This window comes from Puma concolor, chromosome B1 (genome assembly GCF_028749965.1).
Source record: "Puma concolor isolate L17-30 chromosome B1, mPumCon1.1.hap2, whole genome shotgun sequence".
Classification (NCBI taxonomy): domain Eukaryota; kingdom Metazoa; phylum Chordata; class Mammalia; order Carnivora; family Felidae; genus Puma; species Puma concolor.
This window is the reverse complement of record NC_141670.1, coordinates 162,535,859-162,553,768: the sequence shown is the minus strand read 5'-3', so window position 1 is coordinate 162,553,768 and position 17,910 is coordinate 162,535,859. Positions and strand designations below refer to the sequence as shown.

The window sequence follows — 17,910 nt, the reverse complement described above, 5'->3', positions numbered from 1 at the left end:
CTTTGCCCCGCCTCACCACGCCCATCACCGCCTGGCCTTCCTCCTCTACGGTGTCGACTTCCGGCGTGGTTTGTCACGTGCCCGGAAGTGGGAAGTGGTGGCGGAACGGCAGCTCCCTGGTCACGGCTAAATTGACGGGCTCATCCTAGTAGCGGTGCCCGTCGGGGCCCTGTCCTGTCTCCGTCTTGGAGGACCCGCCTCGGCACAGCCGGGCTCGGTCCAGCCTTGTGGTAAGCCCTGGGCCGCGGCTGCCCAGTAGTTCCATCGGCGCGGAGAGACTAGCAGACAGGCGGGCGCCAAGGTCTGAGGCAGCGTTTCAGCCCATCTGTTGGCTCCGCGTCCGGGGTCGGGTACCTCTCACTCCTCTGTCTGGCCTCCCTTTCGCCCCGTGTCTGGGTAAGGCGCAAAGCCCGCTAGGAGCATCCACCAACTCCCTGCTGCCCTGCGGGCTAACCGCAATCCTCACACATCCCTTCCTGGTTTCATCCATAAGAACCAGATTTCATTTGTGCAAAACGGCCGTGATCGTTTGTGTTTTGACGTGGACCAGGAGAGGAGGGCGTAACAGTGCCTTCTTTGTCCAAATACACATTTCTTCTAAATCTTTAAGGCGCATTCTCCTGTCTCTATGCACAGTTTTCTGGATGACAGTGCCTCCGTTTGCTATGTTGTCTCGATAGCGTACGGGGCGTAACCCACGCGGGCACTCACAATGACAAACTCTTTGTCACGCTGTGTAATGGTCCAACTGAGTTTAAGGAAACAAAAACCAACACAGTAAGCAGTGGCTGACTGCTTCTGGAACGTGGTCAGACGTGGATTCTTTTTTTTTTTTTTTAATTTTTTTTTTTTTTTTACATTTATTTATTTTTGAGAGACAGAGACAGCGTGAGCAGGGGAGGGGCAGAGAGAGAGAGTGAGACACAGAATCAGAAGCAGCAGGCTCCAGGCTCGGAGCTGTCAGCACAGAGCCCGATGCGGAGCTTGAACCCTCTAACCGTGAGATCATGACCTGAGCTGGAGTCAGAAGCTCAACTGACTGAGCCACCCAGGTGCCCTGAGACGTGGATTCTTAAACCCGGAAAATAGCTTTAGAGGATTTCTAGTGATTTATTCCCTGACTTACACGAAAATACTCTAAAGACTCGACCCTTAGGATGTAAATGCCACGAAGGCACGGCTGTTCTTGTCTTGGTGAACTTGTCTGTCATACTCGTTTCTAACCTGGAACAGTGCATTGCCCTTAGTAGGCATCAGTATTTGCTGAATAAATAAGGGTGCCATAGTGCTTTTCATTATGCCTAGCTCCTTTATGAGGTATAACCAGTCCTCTCTTGCTTTACACTTACCTTACACTCAGTTGTTGATTTTGTCCAAACAGGGATGGTGTGGTAAACGTTGGCCACTATCAGCCACTCATTTGACCAGTTTTTATTATTCAGTTCAGGTTATCTCAAGAGGTACTTGCTGACTACGTAAGAAAGAACACAGAACCTTGCTGGAGCACCTCTTCCTCTCTCTTTCAAGAGAGTTCTTGAGATCTCTAAGCTTATGATCTCATGGACCAATTGGACTGCAAGTGCCTGATTGTTTAGTAAATAGGGAAGTTCCTTAGCAATTGAAAGAAGAGATCAATTTGGATTAAGATGTTTATTGAATCAATTTCATATAAACCATGAAGTGTAATTAGGGTTTGGTTAGATGATATTCCCTGCATGGAAAAGCACCTAAGAAAAGATTTAAAGACTGCACTGAGCAGAGGGCTTGGAGTGGAAGATTTGTATATGGGAACCTTAGGAAAATGTTGAGCGGTGGCATGTTGTGATGAAAGCTATGTTTTAATATTATTTGTTTATCAAGGGTTTGGAGATTGCAGAAGCTTGCAAAGAGATAACCAGATACTGAATTGTTAAATGGACTTGGTTGATGTGAACCTAGATTAGTGTGTTAACAGTGGGAACAGAAAGGAAGGGTAAATTATATATAGATGAGAAATCAGCAGAACGTGGCAGCAGATTTCATGCTGACAATGGAGGAGGATAATCAAATATGACAGATTTTGAACCTGGACATTTGCTTACAAATGTGAGTTGGAAAGGGAAATCTTAGGAAAACTATAGTTGTCATGTTATTTGGTGCTATCATTTTGCTTAATTTTGAAATGCCTGCTAGGTCTTTGCCAAGTTCTAGGAATACACAGATGAATAAGGTATGATCTTTTCCTACAAAGAGCTACCTTTAATGTGGGAGAGAATTCAACTAACTAGAAATTATGGTTTGTAAGTGCTATGTTAGCTGAGTAGAGGGGAAGTGTTTGAGAAATATAAAAGGAATTATTCTTCTTGTATGTGTGATTATTTCACAGAAGAGGTGACATTTTAGCAGGATCTTGGAAGAATGGGTTGGAATATTTAGGGGGAAAAGAATACCAGGAAAAGGAAATTGCATGAACAAAGCCCAGAGATAGAAATGTAAAGTGGCCGTTATGCAGTGTATCTTGGACATCAGGTGGAGTAGAGCTTTTAATGCAGTGTCTAGGCCCTAGAACATATTAAGTGATTAGTAACATGGACACAAATTTTTTGCAATAGGTGGAATAGAGGTTAGGATGGGTGAAGATGTAATGAGATGGAGAAGAAAACAATTGGGGAAAATTGGCTTCTATAGCCTCTGCAGGGTAGATGGTGACATCATTTGCAGAGAGGGTGGAGGCTGACAGTAGAGTTGGGAATTGAAGAAGGTGAATAAAGATTTGCAGCACACTGATGGGGAGTAGGAAGGGGTCCTCAAAGGAAGTGTTAAAGGATTGCGGAGCAACACTGAAAGTCTAGCTTTGACTGGATTTAGATACTTGTAATGAATGCAGTGAACATGGACATATGGCCTTCTTGTGTGGTATATGGTATCCCATGAGAAGTGGAGAAAAATACAGTTCATGGAAATTGATAAAACATGGTGAACAAGTCCACAGAGTAAGATAATTGAAGGAGACACTGTGGGTGAATGCTACCTGCAGGCTAAGTGGAAAAGAAATTAAGCTCGGAGAGGCCAGGTAGATGATAACAGGAAGGAGAGGTAGGTCAGAAGACTAGAGGCTAAGATGAGGTGAAAAAGGAATGAAAGTTGGAAAATGTGATTTTTTGTGAGAAAAGCAATTTTCTGAGTTGGAGCAGAGATCGAAGTTTCACAGATTGAGTAAAGTATAGGTGATAACCTAGTTTCCAAAAATGGCATCATATTGTAAAAATTCATTCTGTGTCATTTATTTCAAACTCATAATTTCTTCGTTTTCCCATATAAAGGGTGTTAGAAGTTAATTTCCTAAGCACGCTTACCTGTATGAAGTATTACACATTTACATTGGAAATAGTAATATATACACAAATATATATATTTCAAAATAAAGTTGAAAAGACATTTTTAAAAATATCTAACTTAAGTTGATATTTGAAAAAAGACATTGAGTTAAGTGAGAAAAAGGTAAGTGGAAACCTATTTCTTTATGATAGCTTTATTGAGATATAATTCATATGCCATAAAATTTACCCACCTAAGCATATAATTCAGTAGTTTTTAGTATATTCACAAGGTTATATAACCATCAGTACTAATTCAAGAACATTTTCATCACCCAAAAGAAACTCCTTTCTCGTTAACAGTCACTCCCCATTTCTCCTTGCTCCTACCCCTAGCAACCATAAATCATTCTGTCTTTATGGGTTTGTCTACTCTGAACATTTCATGCAAACAGAATCATAAAATATATGGTCTTTTAACTGGCTTCTTGCACTTAGCATAATATTTTCAAGTTTCATCAGTGTTGTAGCATGTATCAGTATTTCATTTCTTTTTAATGACCAAATAACATTCCAATGTGTAGATATTCATTTTGTTGTATCAGTTCATTAGTTGGTGGATATTTGAGTTGTTTCTATGTTTTGTCTATTGTGAATAATACTGCTATAAACAACATTTTGTGTGGATGTATATTTTCAGTTCTCTTGAGTATATACCTAGGAGTGGAATTACTGGATCATATCGTAATTTTATATTTAACTTTTTGAGGCACTGCCAAACTGTTTTCCAAAGTGGCTGCACCATTTTACAATCACCAACAATGTATGAAAGAGTTCCTTTTTCTCCACATCTTTACCAACACTTGTATTTTTAATTTTAGCCATTCTGGTGGGTATAAAGTGGTAGGTAGATACATATTTGATTTTGGTTTGCATTTACCTAGTGGTTAATGATGCTGAGCATCTTTTCTTGTGCTTATTGGCCATTTGTGTATTTTCTTGGGAGAAATGTCTATTCAGATCCTTTGCTCAGTTTTTAATTGGGTTATTTGTTTTTTTTATTGTTGAGTTATAAGAGCTCTTTATATAGAAAATTAATATTCAAAAATTGAGCATGGGTTTTTTTCTTAAAAAAATTTTTTTTGTATCATAGTATTTGCTAAGCACGTCTAAAGATTTTAAAGTTTGATAACACTGGTTCTCTAATTTCCTTTCCAAACATAAAGCTTTTTATTTTTATGGTATAGATATGTTGATGTATTAAATAATTCTTCCTATGCTTATTAGCTATAAATAAGATCATTTTTTAAATTACAAATGGGACAATGAAGGACAGAATGATTTTGAGAATAAGCTCAATATCTATACTCTCAATTTTTTTAGCTGATTAAAAATGACAGCAATCAAGCATGCGTTACAAAGAGATATTTTTACACCAAATGATGAACGCCTGCTGAGTATTGTCAATGTCTGCAAAGCAGGAAAAAAGAAAAAGAACTGTTTTCTGTGTGCCACAGGTGGGTATTTAGTAAGAAAAAGCTCTTGTTTGGCATTCTTTTATTGTTTTAGTCCCTAGGGGACTTTTCCTCCTTGTTTTTAAAATTCTCATTGTCTCTATAATTGGAAAAACTGTTGGGCCAACAAATTCATTTTTTTAAATTGTGTTTAATTAAGGGGTGCCTGGGTGGTTCAGTGAGTTAAACATCTGACTCTTGATTTCGGCCCATGTCATGACCTCACACTTTGTGAGATTGAGTTGAGTTGGGCTCTGCAATGACAGCACCAAGCCTGTTGGGATTCTCTCTCTCCCTCTCTCTCTGTTCCTCCCTCCCTCGCTGCCCCTCACTGCCTCCCCTCTCAAAATAAATAAATAACTTAAAAAAAATTGTCTTTAATTAAATATTGAGTAGATACCAAAAAATCTATGCCATATATATAAGGTGTGAAGACTAGCCATACAGTGAACACGTGTGCTCACTACCCAGTATAAGAAGAATATTACCATTACCTTTGAAGTGTCCTGTGTGCCCTTTCCATTAAAAAAAAAAAAAGTTGTTTTTTTTTTTGTTTTTTTTTTTTTTGAGAGAGAGAGAGAGAGAGAGAGAGCACATGAGCTGGAGAGGGGCAGAGAGAGAGAGGGAGAGAATCCTAAGCAGGCTCCAAGCTGTCAGTGCAGAACCCAATGTGGGGCTCAAACCCATGAAACCATGAGATTATGACCTGAGCTGAAACTAAGAATCCAATGCTTAATCGACTGAGCCACCCAGGCATCCCCTGTGTGCCTTTTCCTAATCCCATTCCCTTTGCTCACTTATTAAGAGGTAACTGGTATCCTGAATTTTGGTTTAGTCTTTCCTTGCTTTTCTTTATCATTTTACTATCTGTCTGTATTTGTTTGTAATCTCAGATAACATATTGTTTAGTTTTGCGTTTCTTTGAAATTTGCATGAATTGAATCCTAGTGCACATATTCTTTTGTGACTTTTTCCACTCAACATTATGTTCATGTTCATGACTTTTATTTCCGTTCTTTCATATAACCATAATTCTTTGATTTTCACTCCTATGAGTGTTCTACTCTATGAGAGTACCATTTATTTACACATCCTACTAGTGATGAACATTAGGTTTGTTTTCAGGTTTTACTGTTTAGACAGCCCTTCTGTGAGCATCTTTGTCCTTGTCTCTTAGTGTATACAGGCAAGAAGTTTCTAGGGTAGATACCTAAATGTGTGATTGTTGGATTATAGGTATGTGAATGCTCAACACTACTGTACTACCAGATTTTTTTCAAAAGTAGTTACACTGGCTTTCAATCCCACAAGCAGTGTGTATTTTGTGTTCTTTCCCCACATCCTAGCCAAAACTTGGCTTTGACTTAAGCGTGTGAAATATCTCATTGTGGTTTGAAATTTCATTTCCCTGTTAATAATGAATTGGTGAATTAAATCTTTTCATGAGTTTATTGGCCACTTACTTTCCTTGTTTTAGAAATCTGTCTTAAAGCCTTTTGCTCATTTCTCTCTTGTGTTGGTTGTCCTTTTACTAATTTGTACAAGTTCTGTATATTTACTGATTTTATGTTGGTTATATGCATTCCAGTTTGTGCTTTGTGTATTAGCTTTTTATGATGCCTTTTAATGAAATTTCTAAGTTTAGTAAAATCAAATCAATCTGATCCTTTATGGCTTCCGCTTTTGTTTAAAAATTTTTTCAATGTTTTTGAGAGAGAGAGACAGACAGAGCACAGGCAGGGGGAAGGGGGAGAGAGAGGGAGACACAAAATCCGAAGCAGGCTCCAGGCTCTGAGGTGTCAGCAGAGAGTCCAACATGGGGCTTGAACCCAGAAACTGTGAGATCATGACCTGAGCTGAAGTTGGATGCTTAACCAACTGAGCCACCCAAGTGCCCCTCAAATATAAGTGTTTAAAATATAGACGTATGTATGTGTATGTATATATATATATATATATATATATATATATATATATATATACATACACATACATACACATACATACACATACATACATACACACTTCCCTGGAGTAATAAAAGTATTCTCCTACACTGTATTTTAAGATTTTTATAATTTTGGGGCACCTGGGTGGCTCAGTCGGTTAAGCGTCCGACTTCGGCTTAGGTCATGATTTCACAGTTGATGAGTTCGAGCCCCGCGTTGGGCTCTGTACTGACAGCTCAGAGCCTGGATCCTGCTTTGGATCTGTGTCTCCCTCTCTCTGCCCCTCCCTGCTCACACTCTGTCTCTCTCTCAAACATAAACATTAAAAAAAATTAAAATTTTTATAATTTTGCCCCTCATGTTTTAGTTTTTAATTTAACTGTGTCCGTGTTTGTAGTGATGAATGTGAGTGTGCCTATTTCTGGGTTCTCTTTTATATCTGGTTTTTATTTTGTCTTGTTTTGATTGTTTATTTTTCCACTTATTTTAGAATCAATTTGATAAGTTCCAGATTTTGTTGGGATTTTAATTAGAATTGTTTTGAATATGTTGTTCAGTTCGAAGACAACTTGCACTTTCATAATATTGAGTCATTTTGTCAATGGACAGGGTGCAGTTCTCCATTTATCTAGGTCTTCTTAATGCCTTTCAATAAGTTTTAGCGTTTTAAAAATTCTTTTTTTAATGTTTATTTATTTTTGAGAGGGAGAGAGAGTGAAAACAGGGGAGAGGCAGAGAGAGGGAGACACAGAATCTAAGGCAGGCTCCTGGTTCTGAGCTTGACAGCCTGACGCAGGGCTCGAACTCACGAACTGCAAGATCATGACCTGAGCTGAAGTGAGATGCTTAACTGATTGAGCCACCCAGGCGCCCTAGTTTTAGAGTTTTAAAAGGCTTTCAAGAAGTTGTATAGTTTTAAATGTTTTTCACCTATGTTGTATTTATTCCTAGATTTTTTGATACGATCATAAATAATTTATTAGCATTAATATATTTTTGAAGTTTATTTTGAGAGAGAGAGAGTGAGCATGCACATATGAGCAGGGAAGAGGCAGATAGAGGGTGAGAGAATCCCAAGCAGACTCCATGCTGTCAGCCCCAACTCCGGGCTGGATCTCCCAAACTACGAGGCCATGACCTCAGCCAAAATCCAAGAGTCAGATTCTTAACTGACTGAGACACCCAGGCACCCCAGCATTAATACATTTTTAAGACTTTAATTTTTTAGAGCAGTTTTAGGTTTACAACAAAATTGAGGAAGGAGGTACACACATTTCCCTATACCCCCTGCCCCCACATATGTTTGGCTTCCCCCTTTATCAATACCACTGGCAACATTGGCAATAATTTGTTACCAAGAATGAAGCTACATTGACACATTATAATCACTCAAAGACCATAGTTTCCCTTAGGGTTCACTCTTGATGTACATTGTATGGGTTTGGACAAATGTATAATGGCATGTATCCACCATTGTAATGTCACAGAGTATTTTCACTGCCCTAAAAATCCTGTGTGTTCTGCCTGTTCATCTCTTCCCCAGCCCCTACCCTTTCCAACCACTGTTCTTTTTACTGTTTGCATGGCTTTGCCTTTTCTAGAATGTCATATAGTTGGAATCAGATACTATTTAGCCTGCTCAGATTGGCTTCTTTTACTTAGTAGTATGCATTTACATTTCCTCCATGTCTTTTCATGGCTTGATAGCTCATTTCTTTTTAGCACTGAATAATATTCCATTCCTGAGTGTACCAGTTTATTTATCTACTCACCTACTGAAGGATATCTTGACTGTCAATTTGACAATTATGAATAAAGCTACTATAAACACCCATGTGTGGATTTTTGCATGGACATAAGTTTTCAACTCCTTGGGTAAATACCAGGGAGTATGATTGCTAGATCATATGGTAAGAATGTGTTTAGTTCTGTAAGAAACCACCAAACTCTCTACCAAAGGGGCTGTACTGTTTTGCAGTCCCACCAGCAATGTTTGAAAGTTGTTCCACATTTTTGTCAGCATTTGGTGTTGTCAGGTTCTAGAATTTGGCCATACTAATAGGTGTGTAGTGGTACCTCGTTGTTTTAATTTGCATTGCCTTGATGAAATATGGTGTTGAGTATCTTTTCATATGCTTATTAGTTATCTGTATATCTTCTTTGGGGAAGTGTCTGTTAAGGTCTTTGGCCATTTTTTAATCTGTTTTTTGTTTTGTTTTGTTTTCTTGTCAAGTTTTAAGAGTCCTTTGTATATTTTGGATAACATTCCTTTATTAGATGTGTCTTTGGCAAATTTTTTTTTTTTTTTTTTTTTGCAGTCTGTGGCTTGTCTTCTAATTATCTTGATGTTGTCTTTTGCAGAGCAGAAGCTTTTAATTTTATTGAACATTAATACATTTTAAAAATCATTTATTGTTAGCATCTAGAAAGAATTGGTTCTTTATGTGGATTTCTATATCTATCAATCTTGCTAAACTTTCTTATTAATTCTAATAATTTGTCCATACACTCTTTGTAAATAGTGATATTTTCTTCCTTCCTTTATAGTCTTTATATTTTTTATTTATTTTTGTTACTTTTGTCTGCTGGTTAGGACCATCAATACAGTGATCTCAAAGGGATTATCATATATGATAATTGCGGTTTTTTTGTAGCTGTCCTTGACGGTACTAGGGAAGTTCCCTTCTATTCCTGACTTCTTACTTTTTTTTCTTTTTGATTTTTTATCATGAATGGATGTTCAGTTTTATCAAATGCTTTTTCAAATCATTGAGATTATCATATACTTTTCTTCCTTAATTTGTTAGTGTGGTGAGTAATGGTACTTGGTTTTTCAAATAATAAATTGAGTTATTGGAGTAACCTAACTCAGTGACGTTGTACTATATGCCATCTATTATAGCATATATTATTTTTTTATGCACCACTAAAAAATGCTGCAATATTACTTCGATTGTTAAGATATATTCTGATTTCAGAGATGTTAAAATGTGGGAAAAAATGTACATCTCACACTTGGTAAAATATTATCTTTTGTATATGCCCCTGAATTAAGTTTGCCAATGCAGTATTTATTCATAATTATTTGTACATTTGTAGTTATAAGATTTTTCACCCATGTTCATTAGTGACATGGTCTTATAATTTTCTTTTGTATACTGTCTTTGGCCTTGCAACCAAAGTCATAAGGTAAGTCGGGAGTGTTCCCTTGTTTTTTGTACAGTGGAATAGTTATGTGCATTTGGAATGTTTCCTTGGAAAGCTTGGCAAAAGGTACCAGTAAAACTGTGTTAGACTAAGTTTTGGGGGAGAGATTTTTCACTTCACTTTCTTTAGTGGTTGTAGATTTTCTATTCTTAAGTCATTTTTGGTAATTTACATTTTTTAGAGATTTAACCACTTCATCTAAATTTTTTAATGTATTGGTATTCACTCCAATCCATCCAGTATTCTGCTGCTAGAGTAATTTTTAGAAACAAGTTAGAGCATATCATTTCCCCAATTAAAATCCTCTAAGAGCACCCCTACAACCTCAGATAAAGGTCCTTTGTGATCTGAACTTTCATCTGTGATCTGAACTTTCATCTTTTTTGGTAACTTTGTTTCCATCCACTTTATTACATGTATAATCCATACTGAACTACTTATTGTTCTCTGAATCGGTGTTATGCTCTTTCAAGCCCCTTTGGCTTTATGTATGGCAGTCATTCTTTTTTTTTTTTTTTTTAATTTTTTTTTCAACGTTTATTTATTTTTGGGACAGAGAGAGACAGAGCATGAATGGGCGAGGGGCAGAGAGAGAGGGAGACATAGAATCGGAAACAGGCTCCAGGCTCCGAGCCATCAGCCCAGAGCCCGACGCGGGGCTCAAACTCACGGACCGCGAGATCGTGACCTGGCTGAAGTCGGACGCTCAACCGACTGCGCCACCCAGGCGCCCCTGGCAGTCATTCTTTAGAGCTTTTTTTCTTTAAAAAGTTTATTCATTTATTTTGAAAGACAGAGAGTGAGCACATGTGTGCAGGAGGGGCAGAAAGAGAGAGAGAAAGAGAGAGAATCCCAAGCAGGCTCTGCACTATCAGCATGGAGCCCGATGTGGGACTCGAACTCATAAACTGTGAGATCATGACCTGAGCCGAAATCAAGTGTCAGATGCTTAACTGACTGAGCCACCCAGGCACCACTAGGACTCTTTTTATCTACCTCATACTCTTCCTTCAAAACTGGTCTGAAGCTTTACTTCTCAAGGAATCTGCCTCTCTGACCCTGTCATCTGAGATTTAGATGTTCCTTTGATACTTTGTGCATCCCTCAGTCATAGCATGTGTTAGGAAATACTACTCCTAACTGGTTTAACATAATATATAATACTGGTTTAGTATCATGTACAGGCACCTGACAACTGTATTTGCAATGAGTAAATGAATGGATGAAGAATAAGTGAGTGACTATTTCTAGTGAAAGTATGTTTTATTCAACAGTGACAACTGAACGCCCCGTGCAGGTGAAGATGGTCAAAGTTAAAAAATCCGACAAAGGAGATTTCTACAAAAGGCAGATTGCTTGGGCCCTTCGAGACCTTGCTGTGGTAGATGCCAAGGATGCTATTAAAGTACGTTTTGCTTAGTTCTTTGACCTGTGTTCAGAAAGTGTCTTTCATCTTATAACATAGTATTATGTCTTCTAAGATGACCTACACTTCTTTTGTGACCCTCTGCTCTACCAACTAAGCTGGAATTAGTTTAAAATGTATCATTAAATCTTTCATTTCCCACACCTCAGTCTCAAGCAACTAAAATAAAAACATATGTATGTTTCATTGTTTTTACTTTTTTTGAGCTACAATTATGTTTGTGCACAAGTTATGTAAACTGGAGCAAAATAACTAGGTGTTTCTATATTTAGATTAGATTATAGATTTGTATAGATTTATATAGATTATATATTTAGTATAAAGTCTATATATAAGTACACCTTTTAAAGTGTCGTGTGAATGGGTTTTTAAAATCCTTCATTGTTTTGGTAAAACTTAGTTCAAAATGGTGTGTAATACTATAACCAAAGTGAATCTTTCTTAGTCTTCACAAATTAATGTAAAATCATCATCTGAGGCAACCAGGCTGGCCTTTTGAGACCATGTTTTCATATTTGTGGCTCAAGTAAAGGAAGCGATAGTGAGTTAAACACCTTATTTTAAGGAACTTAAAGACTAAGATATAAGAATGTAAATATTACACTTCTCACTTAAGCCACACTCAAACTTTAAGAAAGTTGAATAATGTGACAGTCATGTGAAAGGACCACATTTATTTCCGACAAGTCAAGGCTTTTCACAGCAACACCCTTTTTTCAAAGAAACCAAGTGGAGCTCTTCTGGTTAAGTTAGGTTTTCCTTCCTCCTCAGCCTCTCTAACCTTGCCCCTCATCTTCCTCTGCAACCAACGGCACCTCCAGGGATCTGGGAAATGTTTTGTGATGGGTTGATAGCAAGGCTTACATTAATGTAATTTCAGATGCCCTTTGATTTAACCCTTCCAGTCTCACACATTTATTTTTAAAAGGTCCAGAGATGTAAAAGCTACCTCTGTAGAATAATCCAATAAAATAAAAGTCTGACTTTGTCCTTATCCTGGGACAGACTTCTGGGGAACTAAAAGCTGGACAAAATGACAGGCAGTTGAGTCAGGTGAAAAATACTTTTTAAATGAAGCAAAAACAACTTCCGGGGAGCTTCATGTATCTAAAATATGCAATTCAGAATTCAGATTTCTAACATATGTAGAGAATGCCTTTCTATAAGTATTTTAGGCACAGTGGGCCATTGCTTTATCCCTAAGGGGCACCCAAAACACTTCAATAAACTATTTAATAAATTCTGTTACCATGGGAAAAGATCAAGAGTAGAGACTTTTTTGGTAGGTTTCTGGTTAAGAGAAAATACTGTAAGGGCTTTTTAGAAATGCGTCTTTATTAAAGAGGCTTTTTCCTTCAATAGTTTTGCACTTTATAACCCCATTGACTTGCATAATTCACTAACATTGCTGATGCTTATTTGTATGCTTTCTCACAGCTGATGCCTCATTGCTCGCTTTCTTAATGGATTTTTTTTTTCATTTTATGTAGGCACCTTGGCGTGTGTACACTATATATGGATATAAAACATAAAATTTTTATACATAGCCTAACATTAGCCATTTAGTGTCACACATTGATTTGTGTGAGTGTTGCCACTGGAGCACTCAGCTTCTTTTATGGCATTATGGGAAATATTCCCAGGGAAGAGATCATTTCCCATCAAGTTTTGGATTAGTTGCCAATACTCTTAGGTTTTTTTATAAGTAATAATGCAATTACCTCTTCATTATAAATGCCAATTTTTTATCTTTTGATGCTCCAATTCTGCTTATTGATCTAATTAGTAGTTCCATGCTACCATAATGCTATTGTTGTACCAGCTCAAGTCCTGATACCTAAATTATCCCAAGTTTTCACAGTGAAACTCTGATATAACTTCACTTACCTTTTAGGCATTTATTTACATTTTGTCCTTCCGTAAATAACACTTTGAATTAATTGAATATTTTATTATCTTCTCATAGAACATTAAGAACATTTGAATCTATTTTTTAATTCCTTGGATGTGAAGAACAGCATACATCCATATGTTTTCATCTTTTATATGACAGGTGATTCTACATTCAAGGGAGAAATAGTAGGCTGGTATGAAGTTACTGCTGCAATGAGGCTTAAGAAATAGAGAGAGCATGGTGCACTTCTCTCACAAGAGTTGAGCTTCTTTGTCATTCGAAAGAACTTCCAGGCTAACCAGAACTTTTTATTTTTGAGGCACCTTTAATTATTCTCTATTTTCAAAATTGAGAATTGAATCAGTCCATGCTTTTCATCTCATTTGTTCTCAGAAACCACACTGGGATGTAGATTGTATTTTTTCTCACATGTTGTGTATATAGAAGATATATTCTTTACGAAGGATTTAGTGTCAAATTACAGTTATGAATAATAGTGCATTATCAAAGGATAGGTATGACTCTAAAACCCCATAGGCAATTTAAAAAGAAAAATTATGACCACATCAAAATTGGAGACCATTGTCACCTCATAGACTAGGAAGCTGGGACACAGAGCTTTACCATCTTAAACTTCCACTCATATACTTCAGGGGCATAGGAAGGAAATTACTAAAACACTCTGTTGTTTTTTTATCCAGCTTCTTTTGGGAGGTAAACAAAGTTTTTCCTATAATTGAATTCTCTGAATCATTTTCTGTAAGTCACTTGGCTGATTTTTAATGGTGATTTTTTTCTTTAAGAACAGCTTCAGCTTTTCATTTTATTGAATGTCAATTTTATAATAATGAAAAAGGGATATGATCAAAAAACAATATCTTTTGTATATTTTTATTTCAGGAAAATCCTGAATTTGATTTACATTTTGAAAAAATATATAAATGGGTTGCCAGCAGCACTGCTGAAAAGAATGCATTTATTTCATGCATTTGGAAATTGAATCAGCGATATCTCCGGAAGAAAATTGATTTTGTCAATGTTAGCTCACAGCTCTTGGAAGGTAAAGTGAAATAAAAATGTATATGTAAAATCAAGTATATCTACAAGTGTATATATAATTTGACATTACTCAAAATTATTAGAACACTGATTTACCTTATATTGCGAAGGAAATGAAAAGTAACTTTTCTTATTGCATAAGTGATACTTATTATAGAAATTGATACATTAAACTAACTAAATAAAAATCACTTATAAACTTAATTCTCAGAGATAACTGCTGTTAGCGTTTTGTTAGTCTTCTAATGTTTTTTCTATGCATGTTTAAACACTTTTAAAACAAGGAAATTCACATTCTGTTTTCTAACATACTTTTTTTTATAATGAACATTTTTCATGTTATTAAATACATTATTTTTAGTGGTACCATAGTATTCCATTTCATGGATATACCATAATTTATTTAATCATTTATTTTAAAATTTCCAAATTTTGCTTATTTTAAACAGCTTTGACATGAATATCCTTGTAGCTGTATTTTTGTGCAGAGTGTAGGTATAGTAATCAAGAACACAACTTGAGTCAGACTGATTGGGCTTAAATCCTGGTTTTGTTACTTACCAATTATGTGACTTTGGGTTATTCTATGTTTCAATTTTCTTTATCTCAGAAATAGAGATAGTAATAGTATCCTCCCTGTAGTGTTGTTGTGAGGACTGAGTGACTTAACATATGAACATGATGAGAACAATGTGAGGTATATAGTAAGTGCTCAATAAATAGTAGCTATTATTATTATATTATCAGGGTAAAATTCTTAGACATGAGTTAAATAGGATATTTTTGATCAGTGTTTCTTCAGGGATGTTACTATGGATTATTTTGTGTTATAAGACAAAAACTCTGCTGTTACATATTAAAAGTGTACAGTAAGATTTTATTATTTTAAAATTTCTTTCATAAAGACATAAACATTGTAAGAACATGGTTCTCCATGCTTTGGGGATACAATTTGTGTTGTATTCTTTATCTCAAAGAAAGCAGTTGAAATAACAGCCGGTATGCAGGTGAAAGTTGTTTCTCCTCTTTATTGATGAAAAAACAGATTTGTCCTGCATAATATATATTAGAAAGAATATTTAAATTTGTCCTAAGCTATATATTAGCATTTTAAAATAGGACCTTCATTCTGTTTGGTTGAAACATCTGAAGTAGCCAATATTCAACCATTTTGACCTATAAAAACGGCAGCTTCAGATGCTTCAAACTGTTCATTTACTTAGCCACTTGCCTCTGTCTTTTCCCTATTCTGTTTTACTTCTTCCTTTTCTGTTTGACTGTGGATATTTCCTCTGAAATATAGTACTGTATTCTTTCCCAACACTTAGTAATTAGTAAGCCCGTTACTGGTTTCAGGTTTGATGCTTGAAACTGGCAGAGGCAAGTCACATCTGTTAGGTCTTGTGCTACGCCCACCAGTAGGGCCCCTGTGTAGGAGCCCGCAGGGCTGGCATCTCACCAACATTAGACCCCAGTGTCTTGGCAGATGAGTATGTTGAGGGAATGACCATCAAGAAATAGATGGTAATTTTTCATTCCTTGAATAGTGGTTTAATTTGTTTTGAGTGGCATTTATTTATTTATTTATTTAGCCATTTCAGGTTGAACAATTTGATGAGGGAATGATTGCTATTCTGTTTTTAATTGTTGTGTATCTCCAGAAGTTATTCATTGCCTATGATGTGTTTTAAACCAATACATTTTATTGAAGCAATGGTATGGGAAAATATGTACACTACCTGGTTTCCCTTATTAAGAAATATTACCATAATCAGTGAGAAGAATATTGCTGTTTTTTAGAACGAAGTGTCTAGCTTTTTTAAAAAAAGAAAGGCATTTAATTTTTTAGGGCCTAAAACAGTGTAGACATTTTCATGTTTATAAAAGTTATCCCTAATTCAAATCAGTTTTAGGAATACTGTGAAGATCCTTAAGGATCTCATTTTGAAAATCATTTCCTGTAAACCAATTAACTGTTGCTTTGGTTTAGTGGAGTTCAGAAAATATCTTTTATTAATGTTTGCACACTTGTTTTAATGTTTTAAAGAATTTTTAAATCATAGCCGTTGATTCCCATTAAAATAATAAACGTGTCTAAGCTTTGCATGATATTAGAAAACAAATAAGAAATTATCACCATCTACTTTTAAGAGATAAATAATCATCCAAGTAAGATTTCATTGTGAATTCTAGCAGTGTCGACTTTAGTGGTTTTTTTTATTGGTGACAATTGAATGTTTATGCTAGTAAGTGGGGCTTCTCAGAAGAAGGTTTTTAAAGGAGGATTTTGTTAGCAATTGAAGTAGAGTCAAGTTTTTGTTGGCTTTTTCTTTTTCATTATTATAACCAGATTAAAAAAAAAATCTTTGACTTGAATCCTGAAAAGCCAGTTTGAACTGATATCTCATGTGGTTTTTTAAAAAATTGTTCTAATCTCGTCTTTTCTAACAGTGTTTTATGACTAATCTATTGTGAGGGAATGTCTGGGTAAAGTTTTTGGGCCTTCAGTGAAAATAACTAGACTAAATGCATGAGTCACAGCTGACCTAAAAATAATTCCCAGGAAATGATCTATTTCCCAGTTTTCTCCAAGGACTAGTCAGTGCTATGTCTTAAAAAAAAGAAAATAGAAAGATAAATTTATTTTTAGTCATTATCAGAAAAAGAATGAGGGAATTAACTCTGGAAATTTAGCTTCTATGGATCTTTTCACTTTGTAGTTGATTTGGACATTGTCTTTTAAACTTCAAGGTATCAGAAGTTCAAATGAAATATGGGTAGTATTTAAAAATTTTAAACCTGTATACTTTTCTACCCAGCTAATATTCTTTGCTTACTTTCCTCTGCTTTTTTCATACCTTTTTACTCTCCAGAACTGCCTAAAGTTACAGAAGGTGCGTAACACCTTTTCTTCTTATTCTATTCCATATATTTTTACTACTTGCCATTGTTATGTACTGTTTGCATATTTTATGAAATTGTGCATAGGGACAAGTTTATTACCACAAAATCCATATAGTAATAAAATTAATGATAGGATTCATTATTGACCTCCAAAGGACTATTTCATGGAAGAGAAAATACTTCTGAAGCCGTTATGATCACTTAAAGTATTTGTTTATTTTAAATATCCACTTGTGTAAGGAGCTATACAGAATGATTTGGGCAGTTCCTGCCCCCTAGTGGCTAATAAACTGTCAGATATGACAATTTAGCATTTCCACAGTGAACTAAAATGGACTTGTTCAGAGGACAAGGAGCTAAGTGATGCCTGTCTGAAGAACTTATATACTGTAATCTGTAATTGCCTGTACCAAAAGTTTTATTCCCGTCCTTTTTTTTTTCTGGGACATTATCTAAGACTGCCAAATTATTTTTCTTAGGAGCAAATCATTTATTACTTTGAATTGGTTGTTTTTTTCTAGAACAAATTAACATATGCCAAGTCATGCTGAATATAAATATTCATTTTCATACAAAATAATGAATATTTAAAGTGTCCAGAGGTTGTGATTTAAATTGTGTCCCGTTAAGTTTATGAAAATCAGTAGCTTTATTTAGAGTT

The 17,910-nt window shown here is 35.9% G+C and overlaps 1 protein-coding gene across 9 annotated transcripts in view; it reads left to right on the top strand.

Annotated features, from left to right (window-relative positions):
* Positions 1 to 66: 66 nt before the first annotated feature.
* The window catches only part of EXOC1 (exocyst complex component 1), a 62,590-nt gene continuing 44,746 nt past the window's right edge, over positions 67 to 17,910 (top strand). For 4 of the 9 annotated variants that reach the window (XM_086705024.1, XM_086705023.1, XM_086705022.1 and 1 more), the window contains exons 1-5: positions 68 to 230; positions 4,680 to 4,813; positions 11,241 to 11,371; positions 14,187 to 14,346; positions 17,219 to 17,239. In XM_086705024.1, coding sequence (XP_086561150.1) covers positions 4,690 to 4,813; positions 11,241 to 11,371; positions 14,187 to 14,346; positions 17,219 to 17,239 — 436 coding nt within the window. In that variant the 5' untranslated portion in view covers positions 68 to 230; positions 4,680 to 4,689. The other 5 variants (XM_086705025.1, XM_025921548.2, XM_086705021.1 and 2 more) reach the window with 4 other exon arrangements.